Raw genomic sequence first — 18,859 nt, 5'->3', positions numbered from 1 at the left:
GGGTTATTGCCTTCAAGGAAACGGAAACCGAAAGTAAATAGTTTATCCAAGTAACTGTGACTGTTATTAACTAGTATCCAATAAAATTTATACAATTTATAGCAATATAAAAGATAGCACATAAGTTAATCATTCTCATACACATGCTAAAAAGGAACTTTAAAATCGTATTACATTTTGTTGAAAAATGGTCTGAAGTCGTAGCTAGGATACTGGACCAGCAAGGCCAAGGGTCAAGCCCCGATTTCAGCACTGCAAGTGTCCGTAACCTTAAGTTAGTCACAGATATGAACATTTGATGAACCTGGCCAAAGTATCATATATTTTGAATGTAACTTTCATCTTCAGGTTGTAGACACAGAAACGGTACTAAACCTTGTTAAAACAAATGGGCAATGTGTCCTTGGGGCAGTAGATATCTTATATTATGAAATTAATGTTACTTTCAACTCTAACGTAAGGGTACCCAAATTGCACCGAGTACCCAAATTGCTCCTATTAAATAAAGATAGCTATCGGAAATCTTACAACATTTTCTAGAGACTAAACAATTTGTATTTTTATGATTTGATACTATGCACGTCTTTCAACATAGGTAAACATATTTAGATATATATATACAAAACGTTCACAGTATTTATCAACAGATGGACTGTTTCCTGAAAAAGCAAAATGTACGAAAACGTCACCATGCGACGTCATCAAAATGTCATCTTTTTAAAATTAGCAAATGCAATATATTATAAGAATCCATTTCGTAAAATATGAGGAGTAAGGATGGACTAATATTCAATTGTTCAAAATATTTGAAGAAATTAAACAAAAGCTCGGTTATAAGACTTTTGACGATGTGAATTTAAGCATTGATGCAATTTGGGTACTCCTCGTTACAGAATCATGGGTAGTTTGGAGGTTGATTCAAACCCATTTTTGTATGACTCAATATGGATCAAAAATCAAATGGGTGTACCTATACAATAAAGAAGGATAGGGCAACAAAATAAACACAGTATGAACATTTTCTCCTTGATCATAAACAAACGTAGGTGGAGAAACTGTCAAATTAGGTGCAATTTGGGTACTGTCAAGTTAGGTAAAAGACGCAAAATGCTATAAAAAAAAAGGGGTTAAAACATAACAGCCCACTGTGTTGCATAAAAGCAAAACAATGAAATACATTCAAATCATATAACAAATTCTAAGTTCTTTGACTACAGATACTGAACTTGTTTGAATTTTTAATGGCATCCCGTAAACCGTCCGAGAGTTATGCCCCTAAACAAAATGCATCGCTGAGCGCAGCTGGATACGACCACCGAGATCGGACCAACACTGAACAGTTGGGACATAAATAGACACAGTATTCGCGGTTGATAAGGGTCTGAAATTGGATTGTGATTATTTATAGGTTAGACAATACTTGGTCATGTTTTATGAAGATTTAAGCCCAAGGCGAAGCCGACAATACTTGGTCATGTTTTATGAAGATTTAAGCCCAAGGCGAAGCCGAGGGCTTAAATCTTCATAAAACATGACCAAGTATTGTCTGACCAATTTAGAACATATTCACACTTTCGAGTGAACTTACAAAATAAGCCTTTCCCATTGTAATATTCAAACCTTGAAAAGAGTTCACATTTTATAATAAACCAAATGTAAAGCATAGGTAATTATTTCAATGGATGGAATGAAATAGCACTGACATAGTTTGTGAGGACCGAATGGATAAATTGGTTTTTTTTTCTGCTTCAGGTAAAATTTAATACTAATAAAGTTTGAGATTATTTTTTTTAAAGCATAAATCCCCTTTTTAAAATTTGATTTTTTTTATAAATATAAAACTCTGTATAAGCATTTAAATTCAGACCATTCAACGTTTAATGCTTACTTTTTTATTGATAACTTAATATGTATTGTGTTTCTCCATAAAAAAAATCCTTTGCTTTACATATCAGCAGTCTGAAATTGTTTTCTAGAGGGAAAAAAAATCCCTCAAATGCCCGGTTTATAACAAATAAATATTATTTTACCTACATCCTTATTCCCATTAATTTTGTTTATTCTATATTATGTTTACCATTAGAAAATTTATAAAAATTTGCAAAATTCAAAATAATTTGTTTTAATGTTTGCTCTTTCATCTTTAATCAGTTAGGCTGTTTTCCAAGGGAAAATGCCTCAGGTGGTTGGACACTTCATTAGTGCAGTTATTATTAGTTCACTTTCATAATTAACTGACAATGAAAAGTCATTCATGTATAGCATTTCATAGTGCATGGAAAACCATGTACTATGAAAATTAGAGGGAAAAAAACTGACTTTTCATTGGACGAGAAGGGGTGAGTATGTTCTAAATATTTGACACATAATAGTTTTTTTTGACACAAAATAACTGTAGCGTATGTTTGTGGTAATAAGCAGTGAGTATGTATAACTTTCATATTTGTTTGGTTGAGAACACTCTAAATATTAGAGAACGGAAACTAAAAAGTCCGCAGTTTTCCCATTTTTAAAGTTGCATACCTCTATAACTCGATATGTGTTTTGTGGAAAATAAACATTGTGTATAAGTTTTATAACATTTGGTTAAGGCAAAGTCAAACCAAAGTTAGAGAACGGAAACCAACTTTGAGGCAACGATCTGCGTCTCTATCATTCGGTTATCAACTACATGTCGTCAAACTACCGTAATAATTTGGATCAGTGTACGAACACGTTCGGTTTAAACCACAGTTATTATAATTTAAAAAACACTGGCACTTAAATTTATTTTTTTTATAGAAAACTAGATGTTTTCCCACTGACTGTCATTCACTACCATATATTACTATGGGCGTTTTGCATTTGCGCTGATCTGCATTTCATTTGCGCCTATTTTTAACAGGTAAATTACAGCTCACCATTCAAGTAACAATTTGTAAAAGAAAACCATTATAGGTCAAGGTACGCCCTTCAATACGGAGCCTTGTAACCTAAAAATGTAATTACAGCATTCAAATCCATAAACACGGAATATATTACAATCTAAAATCTGTTCTTGCCGAGTATTTATAGGCTAAAGTATTCCTTTCTTGTGATTTTGTCTCTTCTGTATTTGTCGTAATATACCTTCAAGGTATAGAACACTTACAAGTAGAACTTACCTGTAAATCCAATAAGAAGCAACATTTAATATAAAATCGGCGCAAATGATAAAATGAAATCGGCACAAATGAAAGAATGGAAAATTAAAAAAATCGGCGTAAATGTCATACGCCCATTTTTATATCGATTGAATCAGTTTTATCGCAAATTTATTTATTAACATGATTAGAACTTGTGTCTCATCTGTTTTGCATATTTATGCAAACAAAATATGTAACTATCCTTCGGTGTATACCGTTGGTAATTTTCCCTGCCTTAAATTAGACAAATACCAATACAGACTATACAATAAATAGTTTTGAATAAAGAATATGCATCTTTTTGTAATTAAAGGAATTAATAGAACTTACTTGTATTAATTTATGCTATATTTTTTATTTATCTGAATACATATATATAACATCAATTCTTTTTCGCACAGTAAAGGTACGTGAGAACAGGAACAGGCATGGCTTGTGCGGAGACGGTTATAGATCCGCTTTTAGTGGCCGCAATTGATTTTGGCACTACCTTTTCTGGATATGCATTTGCCTTTAAGGGTGATTATCAAGAAGATCCGTTAAAAATATCTGGATACACCTGGACATTAGGGTCGACGGCTGGACTTTCACTGAAGACACCAACTTGTGTCTTGTTTGATCATAATGGAGAATTTCATTCCTTTGGAGCCGAAGCTGAAGAAAAGTACACAACTTTGGCAGAAGATGATGCTCATGCAAACTGGTACTTCTTCCGCAGATTTAAAATGCAGTTATATAGAAATCATGTATGTCGTAAGTTTTATAGGCTCAAAAGTTGATTTCGTACGTTTCGTTTTACTATTTTCTTTCAGTCTTTTTCTTTAGAAACTACATCTTCTCTATAGCCAAGGGTTATGATGTATAGTCCGCCCCTCTCCAGTATCATAATACTTGGCTAGTGAAGATTTAGACTACAGTTATTTCATTTGCAGTCACTACATTTTCTTATTTTTATATTAAAGTGTTCAAGTGTCCAATTTTAAGAACCTAATTCGGTTGGTCTGCACACAAAAAAATAATGTCAATAATAACAATTAAAAATCAACAACCTTGATATAACAATATTAAACAGAACAATCAAATAGTGCCCAAGTCGTAACCCCACTACTATCCGTGTATTGAAATAAGCCCTGCCTCCCTACTTACCTAATATGGAATATACACAGTCTCCACGCGGACGCTTTTAACCAATCATATTCCTAGAAATGAATAGGAGGTAAGATACAACTTGACACTCTTCCTTCACAATGGCTCTTCACACAACAAATAAAGTCCGACAAAAAATAACTTAGTGTACACATATATGTTTAATCCTTATGATTATTTAGATAGCATAATTACATGAAAATATATACGTTGTGCAAAAACAACAACCGATTAATTAATTAAACATACTGTTAAACTGATAAATGAATACATCATGAAATTAAATGACATTCGTTCTCTATTGCATATAAAGTACAGAGGTGCAATGTATGATTCAGTACAGAGGTGCAATATATACATGTATGAAATCAGTACAGAGGTGCAATATATACATGTATGAAATCAGTACAGAGGTGCAATATATACATGTATGAAATCAGTACAGAGGTGCAATATATATGAATTCAGTACAGAGGTGCAATATATATGAATTCCACTTTGTGATAAATTGCGGTAATCTCACGAGTGGAATAACACGTTTATTTTCACTCTCCTGTCTTTTACATTTTGTAGCCAATCTTAAAAATCAACAATTTACAGTTTGTGGTACATATATAGCAACTTCTTGCTTCACAATAATTGCAAAATCTGCATCAAATATCTCTAGAGGTGAGTGACAATCCGAACCGTGTTGACAATTTTGTGCTATCATGGCTATACTGTATACATATAATTTTCATACGCCAAACCAATGCAGTGTAATCGGAAATGCATTATTTTATTTTTATATAATGTGAATCAAAGTAAAAAGAGTTTTGATATTCTGTTTTTGGATAATAACAATGATAAATAATCGCCGTATTAAATTATCAATTTTGCGTCAATATCAAGAAATATGATTCCCTCGGGGCCATGTTTCCTATAGGCGTATTTCTGTTTGTTTTCTGTTTTTAATCTTGTACTTACCTAATTTGCTGTTTGTTATTTATTATTGTGCTGTTTTACTATCAAAAAATGCATAAGCCGGTGTTATATAGCTAGTCTGGTTTTCCCCCGGGTGAAAAACTGGCATGAACCAATTTTTCCTTAGGGGAAATTTTGGCTCATTGCAGTTCTTCCCCCCGGAAATTTGGCAATACGTATACATATAGTCAATTATGCCCATGCCAATACCCATATGATAGATATCGTTATATTTATATAACTGAAAATTAAGTCCAACAGAGTTAGAATCATATTTCTATGCTGACAAATATTTTTTGTCAATTTAACCTTTTCACCAGTCTTTTTAATACTAGTAGTCCCCTAGTTTGTCTACATTCTCCACAGTTTGTTGGCTATGTGTCCACAAGTTTGTCTACATCATCGTTACCAGTCTGTCTATGTCCACTAGTCCGTCTACTTAGATTTTCAACGGTCTGTCTATGTATCCATTAATCTTTCTTCCTGTTCAATAGTCTGACTTCATATTCACCAGTTCGTCTTTGTCTTACCCTTCCGGAGCACCTGAGATCACCCCTAGTTTTTGGTGGGGTTCGTGTTGGTTATTCTTTAGTTTTCTATGTTGTGTCATGTGTACTATTGTTTGTCTGTTTGTCTTTTTCATTTTTAGCCATGGCGTTGTCAGTTTTATTTTTCGATTTATGAGTTTGACTGTCCCTTTGGTATCTTTCGTCCGTCTTTTGAGTTTACTATTCTGTCTACATTTCCAAGAGTTCACCAGTTCGTCTCCGTGTTCAATAGTCTATCTACATGTTTACCAGTCAGTTTACATTTCAAACAATTTGATAATATGTCATCCAGTCTGTGTATGTGTTCATCGATCTGTCTTCATGTCTATCATATCGGTCGATCCATATTTCTACCACACTGTCCATGTAAAAAAAAAAAGAAAAAGGAAAATGTCAGCATGAAAAATGTAAAGACAGAATGTTTTATATTGGAGGACATGCGTCATTTATTCCTTAAATGTATGATTAATATAAGATTTGAATCGAATGCTTTAGTTATTTCAATCAAAATTAACATTTTTGTCATATCCGGTTTTTCTCTCTCTCCAGGAAATACCACGTGATTTAACAATTGAAGACGATAAGGGTAAACATTTGCCTGCTTTAACGATAATTTCTGCATGTATAAATTACCTGAGAGACCATTTAACGAAACAAATTACTAAAAAAGACCTGCCCGTGAAGAAGACTGAGATCACATGGGTTCTTACAGTACCAGCCATATGGTCAGATCCGGCCAAACAGTTCATGAGAGAAGCAGCTGTAAAGGTATGTTCAATATTTAGGGTCATCCTTGATATATCGACATCCCATTGGTTAATATCTAGGGTCATCCTCGATATATCGACTTCCCATTGGTTAATATCTAGGGTAAGCCCGATATTTCGATACCAAATTGATCAGACCCGTCTAAGTAGTCCTTGAGCAATGGTTAGCGAAGCTGATATTTAGGGTAATAATACAATGTTCAATTTTGACATCCAATTTGTTAACATCACAATGTCCGATTATACACGACCAGTTTACGAGAGAAACGAATGTACAGGTACGTGTTTGAAGAGAGCATTGAAAACAGAAATTTCGGAAAATTATGCCAAATATGACTATGGCACACTATATATACCCGCGATAAAAAATCCTCAAAATTAACTGTAGTATATTATATAGTAAAGTGTCCTTTTTAAATATTTAGAATATACTTTTAGAGTCATTTTGGTCTCTTGTGGAGAGTTGTCTTATTGGCAATCATACCACATCTTTTCTTTATATTTGACTTAGTTTATGACATTTTAAAAGATCCGTATCATACTATTTCTGATCATCAAGAGATGTGAAATTTGATTAAGACAATCACCAGAGTACTAGTACTCCTTATGGAACGCCGTAGCTGCCTTATGTGTACTTGTTTTTAGATACGCTTATACTTTTCAATATATGCACATAGTTTTTCTATATATGCACATACTTTTTCTATATATGCACATACTTTTTCTCTATATGCACATAGTTTACTTTATATGCACATAGTTTACTTTATATGCACATAGTTTACTTTATATGCACATAGTTTTTCTATATATGCACATAGTTTTTATATATATATGCACATAGTTTTACTATATATGCACATACTTTTTCTCTATACGCAAATACTTGTTCTCTATATGCACATAATTTACTTTATATGCACATAGTTTTTCTCTATATGCACATCTGTTACTTATTCGTTTTTAATGCGCGGAGTATACGGTTGCACTTTGAATTAAATCGTTTTTCAATTGTGTTAATGTCTCTGGTGGTAACAATGTGTTCTTACAGATGAAATGACCCTATAAGTGCGATTGCAACCGTTCCAGTGCTCGGCTAATACCCTGTTAATTATTCACTTATAATACGTTTGTTGTACGTTGCACCTTTTAAAAAAAAAAATTCAATTGTGCCCATGTCTCTTGGTGTAACAATGTGTTCTTAGAGATGAAATGACCCTATTAGCGCGCATGTACCCGTTCCAGCGCTCGGTAATTAACCTGTTACCTATTCGTTACCTATTCACTGATAATGCGTTTGTTGTACGTTGCACCTTTTAGAAAAGGATTTTCAATTGTGTTTAAAAACTTTAATTTTATATAACAGGTAACAGGGTATTAACCGAGCGCTGGAACGGGTACATACGCAGTAATAGGGTTATTTCATCTCTAAGAACACATTGTTACCACCTGAGACATGGACATAATTGAAAATCCTTTTCTAAAAGGTGCAATGTACAACAAACGTATTATAAGTGAAAAGGTAACGAATAGGTAACAAATAGGTAACAGGGTATTAACCGAGCGCTGGAACGGGTACATACGCGCTAAAAGGGTCATTCAATCTCTAAGATCACATTGTTACCACCAGAGACATGAACACAATTGAAAATCCTTTTCTAAAAGGTGCAACGTACAACAAACGTATTATAAGCGAATAAGTATCAGATAGGTAACCGGGTATTAGCCGAGCGCTGGAAACGGGTACATACGCGCTAATAGGGTTATTTCCTCTTTAAGAACACATTGTTTATACCATCAGAGACATGAACACAATTGAAAATCCTTTCCTAACAGGTGCAACGTATAAACAAATGTATTATACGCGAATAATTAAAGAATAGGTAACAGAGTATTAGCCGAGCGCTGGAACGGGTACATGCGCGCTAATAGGGTCATTTCATCTCTAAGAACACATTGTTACACCAAGAGACATGGGCACAATTTAATTTGTTTTTAAAAGGTGCAACGTACAACAAACGTATTATAAGTGAATAATTAACAGGGTATTAACCGAGCACTGGAACGGTTGCAATCGCGCTTATAGGGCCATTTCATCTGTAAGAACACATTGTTACCACCAGAGACATGAACACAATTGAAAAACGATTTAATTCAAAGTGCAACCGTATACTCCGCGCATTAAAAACGAATAAGTAACAGATGTGCATATAGAGAAAAACTATGTGCATATAAAGTAAATTATGTGCATATAGAGAACAAGTATGTGCGTATAGAGAAAAAGTATGTGCATATATAGTTAAACTATGTGCATATATAGGAAAACTATGTGCATATATAGAAAAACTATGTGCATATAAAGTAAACTATGTGCATATAAAGTAAACTATGTGCATATAGAGAAAAAGTATGTGCATATATAGAAAAACTATGTGCATATATTGAAAAGTATAAGCGTATCTAAAAACAAGTACACATAAGGCAGCTACGGCGTTCCATAACTCCTCAATAAACGATTTTGATATTTATAATTCCATATCAAATCATATGTTTACAGGGAGGAATTCCAAACAGTCAATTGATGTTAGCCTTGGAACCAGAAGCTGCTTCAATTTATTGCAAACATCTTCCCGTGGAACGTTTGGCAGCAGGGGCAAATTCTGCCCTGGGAGCGTTCTCACCAGGGACCAAATATCTTATACTTGATGCTGGAGGTACATTGTGGATATTTAAAAAATTAAAATTAAAAACGAAAGATACCGAAGGGACAGTCAAACTCATAAAATAATCTAAAATAAACTGACAACGCCAAGGCTAAAAATGAAAAAGACAAACAGACAAACAATAGTACACATGACACAACATAAAAAACTAAAGAATAAACAACACGAACCCCACCAAAAACCAGGAGTGATCTCAGGTGCCTCATATAAATGAATCTTTAGGATAACTACAACTAGGTAAAAGATAAAAAAAATATAGTATTGATTAAATTATCAATATATATCCTTGAGATGTTCATAAGACAAAAAGTTTTTTTTATATTTCTCTAAATTTTATTTTACTTATTTGTATTGGGGCTTTAATTTCTTACATTTAGTACAAAACAGTAAAAACGGTGTAGATAGTCTCATTTTGATACATTTAAAAAACATGTTTTGGTACATTTAAAACTTCTCATGTTGAAATATGTTTAAAACAAGACCTATGAGTGAAATGGCCAGTATATGTCTAATAAGTAATTTCAACTTGTTTCGAACATCATAGTAACATAAACTAGTGACTTTACTGCACTGATGTGTTCATATTATATTTACCTGCTCATTTTTATTCATAATAGGATTAACATAAATGTTAAGGAAGCATAAGGTAACCAATTTTGCAATGTAAGGGACCAAATAATGTCTCGATTTTTTAATGAACCATAGTACTGAACGTATACCATTGTGATTATGATTATTAACTAAAATTCTATTATAACCAGTTCTATAATTATTGATTAAAAGGCATTGAATTTCATTTACAGGTGGCACAGTTGATATCACTGTACAGGAAGTACAAACTGATGGAACCATAAAACAACTGTACATGGCCAATGGCGGTGATTGGGGAGGAACGAAAGTCGACCAGGCGTTTGAAGAATATTTGATGGAGCTTGCTGGACCTGAGACAATATACAAGTTCCGTGATGAAGATAAAGCTGGTCACCTAGATTTGTGTAGAGAAATTGAAATTAAGAAGCGTCAAATTAAACCAGATCAGACATCAAAAGTTACGTTTAAAGTGCCTATCACTTTAAGTGAAATATTTGAGAGGGATAAGGGAACCAATTTCCGAGAATCGTTGGCGTCGTCAAAGAAAGTACGATGGGTTGGGGATAAACTACGGGTTGATCCAGATGTAGCCAGAGGTTTCTTTGATAACGCATGTCAACATATAATCCAACATTTAAAGGGTATATTTGACGAGGCGAAAGTTAGAGGCACCAACACAATTCTTATGGTTGGTGGATTCTCAGAGTCTCCAATGTTGAGGGATGCAGTGGAAAAGGGATTTCCCGGGAAAACTATCATTATTCCCCAGGAGTCTGGTTTAGCTGTGTTAAAAGGGGCAGTACAGTATGGATACGAACCGAGAATTATATCTACGCGTATTTGCAAATTTACTTACGGTGTGAAAGTAAGTAGAAACTTTACAAAAGGTGATCCCGAGAGTAAGAAATTTGTTGTTGACGGAACATCTAAATGCAACGATTGTTTTAGCAGGCATGTTGAAATAGGACAGGCTGTCGATATAAATGAAGCCTTCGAAGAACATGTCTATGGCACATTGTATGCTGACCAAACTGCCATGGGTGTGTCAATTTACACTTCAACTGAGAAAGATCCACGTTACACGGATGATCCGTCGTGTAGATATCTTGGAGAGCTTACTGTCAACATGAGCGATACACGAGGAGGCAAAAATCGAAAGATATCAGTTCAACTTACCTTTGGTGGGACAGAAATAGAAGTAAAAGCCACTAATAAGGGAACAGGAGAAGAAACTATAGCTAAACTTAATTTCCTTCGTTGAGTGCTAAACGGGTGCACTCATAAAATGCTTATTCAAACATTGTACATATAACACTGTTAGTTATGCCTTGATTTTATTCACATACATTTGATAGTTATACTTGATGTAATTGCAAGAATAAAGGTTTCAGCTCTATATATAAGGAAAATACATGTATTCATATATTTGTATTCAACATACATATAGTAAGTTACTCTAAATTGGAAATTTGCGTCCTTGTATTGACCGATTAAATCCCACCTGCGAAATTCAAACGAGAAACACGATTTTGTATATTTCAAGTCCTGAGATAAAAGTGAATAACTATGTCAATATGATGATCATTTTACATATAGCCTGCCATTCTGCTCTACAGTAGAACCAAAGAGATTTGGGGTTTTCTCAGGTTTCTATGCTATAGCTGCACACACACATATTTCATTGTAAGTCGAATCTCGAGAGGAAATAAACATCTGGCTCTAGTTGCCTAACATAGAGGTATTAATAGTTATCAAAGATACCAGGTTTATAATTTGATACGCTAGACTCACGTTTCGTTTACATAAGACTCATCAGTGACGCTCAGATAAAAATGATTAGGATGCAAAAAAACATTTAAAGTTGAAAAGCATTGAGCACCCAAAAGTCCAAAAAGTTGTGCCAAATACGACTAAGGTCATTTGTGCCTGGGATAAGAAAATCCTTAGAATTTTGAATAATTCATACTTTTGCAAACATTTTAAATATATAGAATGATGATATAATTGATATGCATGTTAACATCCACTTCACCAGATCGTGTCCTCAAATGAGAAAAAAATCACAGATCGAGTCAATGGTACATTTGTTTGCCACGAAAGATTTATTACTTTCTCTCTTTAAATTCATAAATGCTTTTGTATGGCTGTATGTAATAGAGTGTCATAAATGGTCTATGTCTATTTTGTTCTGGACATGGATTTTGATAGTCTAAACACTATGGTACCAGGAAAGACAACCATTTGTTTCATAGTACAGAGAACTAATTATCTTAAACTCACTTTTACATTTAGATCTTTTATTTATCTCTGCTGTAGGTAGGTGTAAAATTTAAGGCTTTACATCTCAAATCTATATTATTGTGTAATAAAAATATGAAGTTAAGAATATGCTATTAAGACGTAGTAAATGTCATGCAGACAGGAACCTAATCACAGTAAATGAGAAAAGTCTATATGTATTGTAATATAAATATAGTCAAGCTCCCAATCGTACGGAGTGTTAATACATTATGCATAAAAATGTAGGACCAGTAACCCTTTTATTTGTGTGAGTTTTTCAAGATAAAAAAAAATTAGAAACCTACTTAAACTCGGACGTATTAGAGATACAAAAACATGAATTATGTGATCTTTGTAGTGATCACTGATAAGTGATTTGGTCAGTGGAACTTAACTTATCATCAGGAACGTCACAGGTTAGGGAAAAAGTTCGACATCCGCTAACATGTTCAACCCCGCAATATTCTATATGTGCCTGTCCCAATTCAGGATCTTTTAATTGAATGGGTTGTTGATCATATGCGTTGTTTGTTCATTGTTTTGTACAGTCCTTTGTTTGTTCTGTTGCATCACTGTCCAAGGATAGGATTGGCCGCCAACTGTTTATTTCGGAATTTGCATTATAATTCATTTGATAAGAATTAAGAGGCGATAACTTATTGGCACACTCATACTAAATCCACATCTTGGTTTAATGTATAATTATACATTTATTTCCCTTATGTAAATGAAAAAGAACTGACCAATTGAATTGTGAAAAGTAGTATGCATGTTTTGGGGAATCGAAGAATACATTTACCATGAGGAAAATCAAAATTTTAGGAAATTTGCAGAAATATAATACACCAATCATTATCATACCATCATGTGGACATTTTTGTTTAATGTATTACTTACTAGTATTACATGTATGTCTGTTTGTTTTGTTCACACATCGTTGACAAAATATTTGGAATTTAATGCAACTGTCATGCAAGTGAGAGTTATTAAACCAGGTACAATCCACAATTTTCTACATCAGAAAATGCCTGTATCAAGTCAGGTATATATATGACAATTGTTATTCATTCGTTTGATGTGTTTGAGCTTTTGATATTGTCATTTGACTATTTTTTTTCCGTTTTGAATCTTCGGAGTTCAGTATTTTTGTGTGATTTTACTTTTAGTAACGTCCTCTTTTGTATGCCAAACAAAGATTCATTTAATTATTTCACTCTCAAGGGTGGAATATAAAAGCCTTTAAATGGAATTGTCTTAGAATCATATTCAAAACAGTGTGGTCCTGGCCATTGATTGACGACCTAAATTATCCCATTGACTGGGACAGATTAGGTGAACGTTTGTCTATAACGACCATTGCTCACTTCTTACTTATTATAGAATTTAAACTGTGGGGTCACCAAAGGTTCTTAACGCCTTTAATAATAAAATAATTCGAAAAATTATTCAGGAATAACCTTTATGTTTTGATTTATATTATTGGTATAAATCAACACATCGTATTATTCCGGATTCGTTTTTCGAATTGCTTTATTTAGGTGTTGAGAACCTTTGGTGACCCCACAGATTCAGTGTCTTTAACAAGTACATAGTGAGCAGTGATTGTAACCGACAAACGTTCACCCAATCTGTCACAGTTAATTGGATAATTTAGGTCGTCAATCAATGGCCAGGACACACTGTTTTGAATATGATTATATTACAAACTAAATTTTTTCAACAATTTTACACATAAAAATGTTATCATGTTTTTTTGTCGAAAACAAATTTTATCAAATATCACACATTTATCTTGTTTTTTTTGTAAAATAAAAAGACAGCATCAAAGGCATTTAAACCATCAGGTATTCTTGTATGTGGTACAAATAAAGTACTCCAAACATTGTTAACTAGGAAATCGGTCGCTTTTATATAAAATTTACATTAATAAATGATTGTGTCGTGATATACTCTTTCAACGGAAAATACATTATCTAATATATTTAATGTAGACTGATGGTACAACTTCACCAGAGTTAATTTAAATGGGTTCTGTACCCCTATTTTGACATTTTTACCGGACATGTCTTTGTTTTGATTATTTTGTTCACACATTATTGTCAATTTAATTTTTATTGTATGGTACTGTAATATAAGTGAGAGGTTTGGCTAGCTACAAAACTAGGTTTAATCATGGAAGTATTATATTCAATAAAATACTTCCATGGTTTTTAATCCACAACTATCTACACAAAACAATGGCTGTACCGAGTCAGGAATAGAACAGCTGCTGTTTTCCATTCGTTAAGCCTGTTTGAGCTTTTGGCCATTTGATATGAAAGGGACTTTCAATCTGAGTTGCCTTGGAGCTTGGAATTATTTTATTTTACTCTTAAGTCCAATTTTGGTTGAATGCGGTCTTACATATACTAGTATATGGAATAATCAGATACATATTAAAACAGAATTTTTGAAATCTCTTGTCCAATCAAAACTTGTTGATCAATACAACACTGGCTTACAGTAATAAATAACTCTTTAAGTCGTAGAAGAAGTTGATGGAAAATGTGTGCATACACTTTGTCAACCCTGTAACACGTAATCAAGATGGACTTATTGTTTCAAGTTTATTTATTATAACATTTTAATCTTCTATAAATTAGGAAATGTCATGTTAAATTGAATTGGTTCCCTTTTTTGTATTAAACATCAATATCACATTGCTACAACGTGCCAAGATGAAGACATGCAGTCAGGGATGCAGCGTTTACTTTGAACATGTTTTTTTACTTTTCAACAACACCCCTTTGTTATTGTACTGATCTGAATATATAGTATAGCTATTTATACATGCATAATTTTGGCTGATTTTGTTTTTCGATAACTTTGTGAAGTTCGACGGTTTAGACAGAAACCTTAAAGAGTATCTTTTACTTGTATACGTGTTTTTAGTTAATGCTTTGATGAACGATTTGTTGATTTAGGATGTGCCTATGGTTTTGTCATCTTCAATACAGACATTATACAGTTTAAGATTGTTTTTTTATTGCATTGTTAAACTGTACGTTCTTCTACGCAACTTGCGTTCACTAGATAAAATTAAGAGATGTTGATTGGTAATCCGGTAACACATGTATTTGACTGTTCTAGATAAATCCTTTACAGTTTCTGAGAAGTTGAAGAATTAGGAAATGTAAACAACTAAAATCAATAAGCATATATTTAATATTTAGACATAATCACGGTTGAATGATTAAAATGTACAACGAGTTCCTTGTCAAAATTATAACGTTCATCACAACTTCAATATTCTTAAATATCACAGTAATTTGTCTAACGCAGGAAATTAAGAATTGCTTTAGTTTCTTCCCCAGTTCCTGTATTTGTGGCCTTCACTTCTATTTCTGTACCTCCGAAAGTAAGCTGAACTGATACCTCACGATCCTTTCCTCTACGGGTGTCTGGCATCTGTACAGTGAGTTCTCCTAGATAGGCACATGAGGGGTCATCCGTGTACCGGGGCTTCTTATCTGTGGAGGTATAAATGGATATAAGCATACTTGTCTGTTTAGAATGCAACGGATAATACATTTTTTCTTCCGTTGCTTCATTGATATGAACAGCTTGTTCAATTTCAACATGTTTACTAAAAGAATCTTTACACCTGGCTTTTCCTTCTACCATTTTTCGCTTGCTTTCGGGATCAACACCCTCCTTGAACCTGGAGTTTGTCCGAACTCCGTATGTAAACTTACAAACCCGGGTAGATATAATTCTTGGTTCATAACCGTATTGAACCGCTCCTTTCAAAACTGCTAAACCAGCCTCGTGTGGAATAATTATATTTTTATCTGGAAAGCTTACTTCAACAGCTTTTCGAAGCATTGGAGAATCGGAAAACCCACCAACCATTAGTATTGTATCTGTTCCTCTTACTTTTTCTTCTTTAAATATGCCTTTCAAATGCTGCACAATATGTTGACAGGTTGAATCGAAAAATCCTTGCGCCAAAGCTGCATCAACACGCAGTTTGTCACCCACCCATGTTACTCGCTTAGATGAGGACACCGACTGTTTAAAATCAGTACCTTCTTCCCTTTTGAATATTTCGCTTAAAGTACTAGGAACTCTGAATGTCACTTTCGACGTTTGATCTGGTTGGATGTTACGCTTTTTGATTTCGAATTCTCTGCAAAGATCCAAGTGTCCAGCTTTATCTTCATCCCGAAATTTGTAAACAGTCGCAGGTCCTGCCAGCTCCATCATGTATTCATCAAACGCCTGGTCCACTTTAGTTCCTCCCCAGTCACCCCCGTTGGCCATATACAGTTGTTTAATAGATCCATCAGTTTGTACTTCCTGTACAGTAATATCAACTGTGCCACCTGTGAAGAAAAACATCAATATAGATTTTGAAACTAGTATATTAAGCAATTAAATAGTGTTATAACTAATTTCGTGGATAAAGTTTCTTTGAACAAAGCTCAAACCCCAAAAGTATACATCAGTGCTTCGCTTAATACATGGATATGACGACGCTCCGTTTCATGTACCTGTATGTTTCAAGACTCTTACTCGGTCGTCTTGAACATGCATGACAAACTTGTCACTGGGTGTTAAAAATCTACAATCTATTAGCCAAGACTCTCGAGATCGTCTGGTTTTAACTAGTGGATTATGAAACTAATACGTGTATAGAGGGTTGCTCGGTTTCGTATTTTGACACCTCGTTCAACTCGACGGATGTACACTGAAAATAACTTCTCTATGGGGGAACCGCTTGTCCCATACACTGTCCCCTTTTTGAAACGCTTTCAAACTATACATACCCCCAGCATCAAGTATAAGATATTTTGTGCCTGGTGAGAACGCTCCCAGTGCTGATTTCCCACCAGAATCTAAACGTTCAGTAGGAAGATGTTTGCAGTATATAGAAGCAGCTTCTGGTTCCAAGGCTAACATCAATTGGCTGTTGGGGATGCCTCCCTGCAAATGAAATACATTTCCACAATTAGAATACTGTTTTGGTGATTGTGTTCTATTTTAACATGATACTAGTAAGAGGTTCAACATATACACAAAAACAAAACAAAAAGTTCAATCGGTTTCGGAAACCGTGCAACGTCATTACCAATTATTTCGATCGTCCATCCTGAAATTGTCGACAGACTTGATTTGACGTATACAAATTTTATTAATTGGCCAGAATTTAAAATTTATGAATATGCTATATCGATCATTTTTACAACTTTTAATTGACAAGTAGCAATCAATGACCACGTCACAAATAAGAACGTACCTCTACAGCAGCTTCCCTCATAAACTGTTTGGCTGGATCAGACCAGATAGCAGGCACGGTAAGAACCCATGTGATCTCCGTCTTTTTTATCTGGATATCTCTCTTTACTATTTGTTCCATTAAATGTCCCCGTAGGTAGTTGATACTCTTTGAAATGACTTTTATAGCTTCCAGATGTTTCCCTTGGTCGTCCTCTATTGTAAGATTACGTGGTATTTCCTACAATAAAAATACCAGGTACTTATATTAATTGCTAGTGTTATATTAATCCAAATTCATTAGGTTGAAAATGTGCACATGTTTTTGTTCATTTAGATATTGGTTTAAGGCTTTATTATATGGTCATACTGTTTACAAAATATGAAAAATACACAATAATTTAATAAAAAACCCATTAAAAAAATATTAGAAAAGCTTTTTTTTTAAATATTAATTTCTCAAATTTTAATTCATTGTTTGTTGTTTATTGCAATATATTTAGCAGCAGTCATAATATGATCCATATTGGTAACGTATTGTCAAAACAAGAACAAGTTCAGTTGTGCAACGTATGGCTTATTCTAATTAGGGTTGAGATTAGGGATCAGGTAACGGTAAAGGTGAAGTCGTTCCCACTATTTGTACCAACCGACAAATCCAGTTTAGGCGTTTTGGTCCTGGTTGGTCGGCTCCATAAAGTATAAAAATAAAATAGACAATGGAAATTGAAATGGGGAATGTGTCAAAGAGACAACAATACGACCAAAGAGTAAAATAAAACTGCTACCGAAAGCCACCAATATGTCTTCAACACAGCGAGTAAATCACGCTCCCGGAGGTGGACTTTATCTGGCCCCTTAACAGAAATGTGGACTTCATACTAAACTCCTAAACATATAAAAGAACTAAACTTAAAAAACATACAACACTAACAAAGTTTAAATACGTACATGATTTTTGTACAACTGCATTTTAAACCTGCTGAAAAAGTACCAACTTTGATGATCCTCACTTTCTGCAAGTGCTGTATACTTTTCCTCGGCCTCTGCTCCAAATGAATCAAATTCACCTCTGGGATTAAACAATACACATGTTGGGGTCTTGAGAGAAAGTCCTGCCTGAGAACCTAATGTCCATGTAAACCCGGATATCTTCAGAGGATCTTCCTTGTAGTCACTTTTAAAGGCAAACGCATACCCAGAAAAGGTCGTACCAAAATCAATGGCCGCCACCAACAAAGTATCAGATATAGTTTCATAACTATTCGCCATCTCTATTTTAGTTTTCAGTTTCAACTATCATCTTATTTTAATGTCGATCCTACAAAATTCAAGGATAATATATATATAATCAACAACAAATGCATCGTAATAAATTACTATAAATGAAACTGATACACTAGTTTGGCACAACAACGATT

General features: G+C 33.9%; 2 protein-coding genes across 2 annotated transcripts in view; one reads left to right on the top strand and one right to left on the bottom strand.

Moving 5' to 3' along the window:
• LOC134696926 (heat shock 70 kDa protein 12B-like) overlaps positions 1-18,859 on the top strand; it is a 28,185-nt gene that overhangs the window by 376 nt on the left and 8,950 nt on the right. The window contains exons 2-5 of the mRNA XM_063558893.1: positions 3,566-3,910; positions 6,371-6,589; positions 9,146-9,302; positions 10,115-11,160. Coding sequence (XP_063414963.1) covers positions 3,593-3,910; positions 6,371-6,589; positions 9,146-9,302; positions 10,115-11,160 — 1,740 coding nt within the window. The 5' untranslated portion in view covers positions 3,566-3,592. The remainder of the gene's footprint in view (positions 1-3,565; positions 3,911-6,370; positions 6,590-9,145; positions 9,303-10,114; positions 11,161-18,859) is intronic.
• LOC134697060 (heat shock 70 kDa protein 12B-like) lies at positions 14,964-18,754 on the bottom strand. The gene is made up of 4 exons (XM_063559079.1): positions 18,390-18,754; positions 17,461-17,679; positions 16,991-17,147; positions 14,964-16,546 (listed from the first exon to the last, which is right to left on the bottom strand). The coding sequence occupies exons 1-4, from the start codon at positions 18,708-18,710 to the stop codon at positions 15,495-15,497; spliced, it is 1,749 nt and encodes a 582-aa protein (XP_063415149.1). The 5' UTR covers positions 18,711-18,754; the 3' UTR covers positions 14,964-15,494.

This window comes from Mytilus trossulus, chromosome 14 (assembly GCF_036588685.1).
Source record: "Mytilus trossulus isolate FHL-02 chromosome 14, PNRI_Mtr1.1.1.hap1, whole genome shotgun sequence".
NCBI lineage: Eukaryota > Metazoa > Mollusca > Bivalvia > Mytilida > Mytilidae > Mytilus > Mytilus trossulus.
This window is presented reverse-complemented; position numbering and strand designations above follow the sequence as displayed.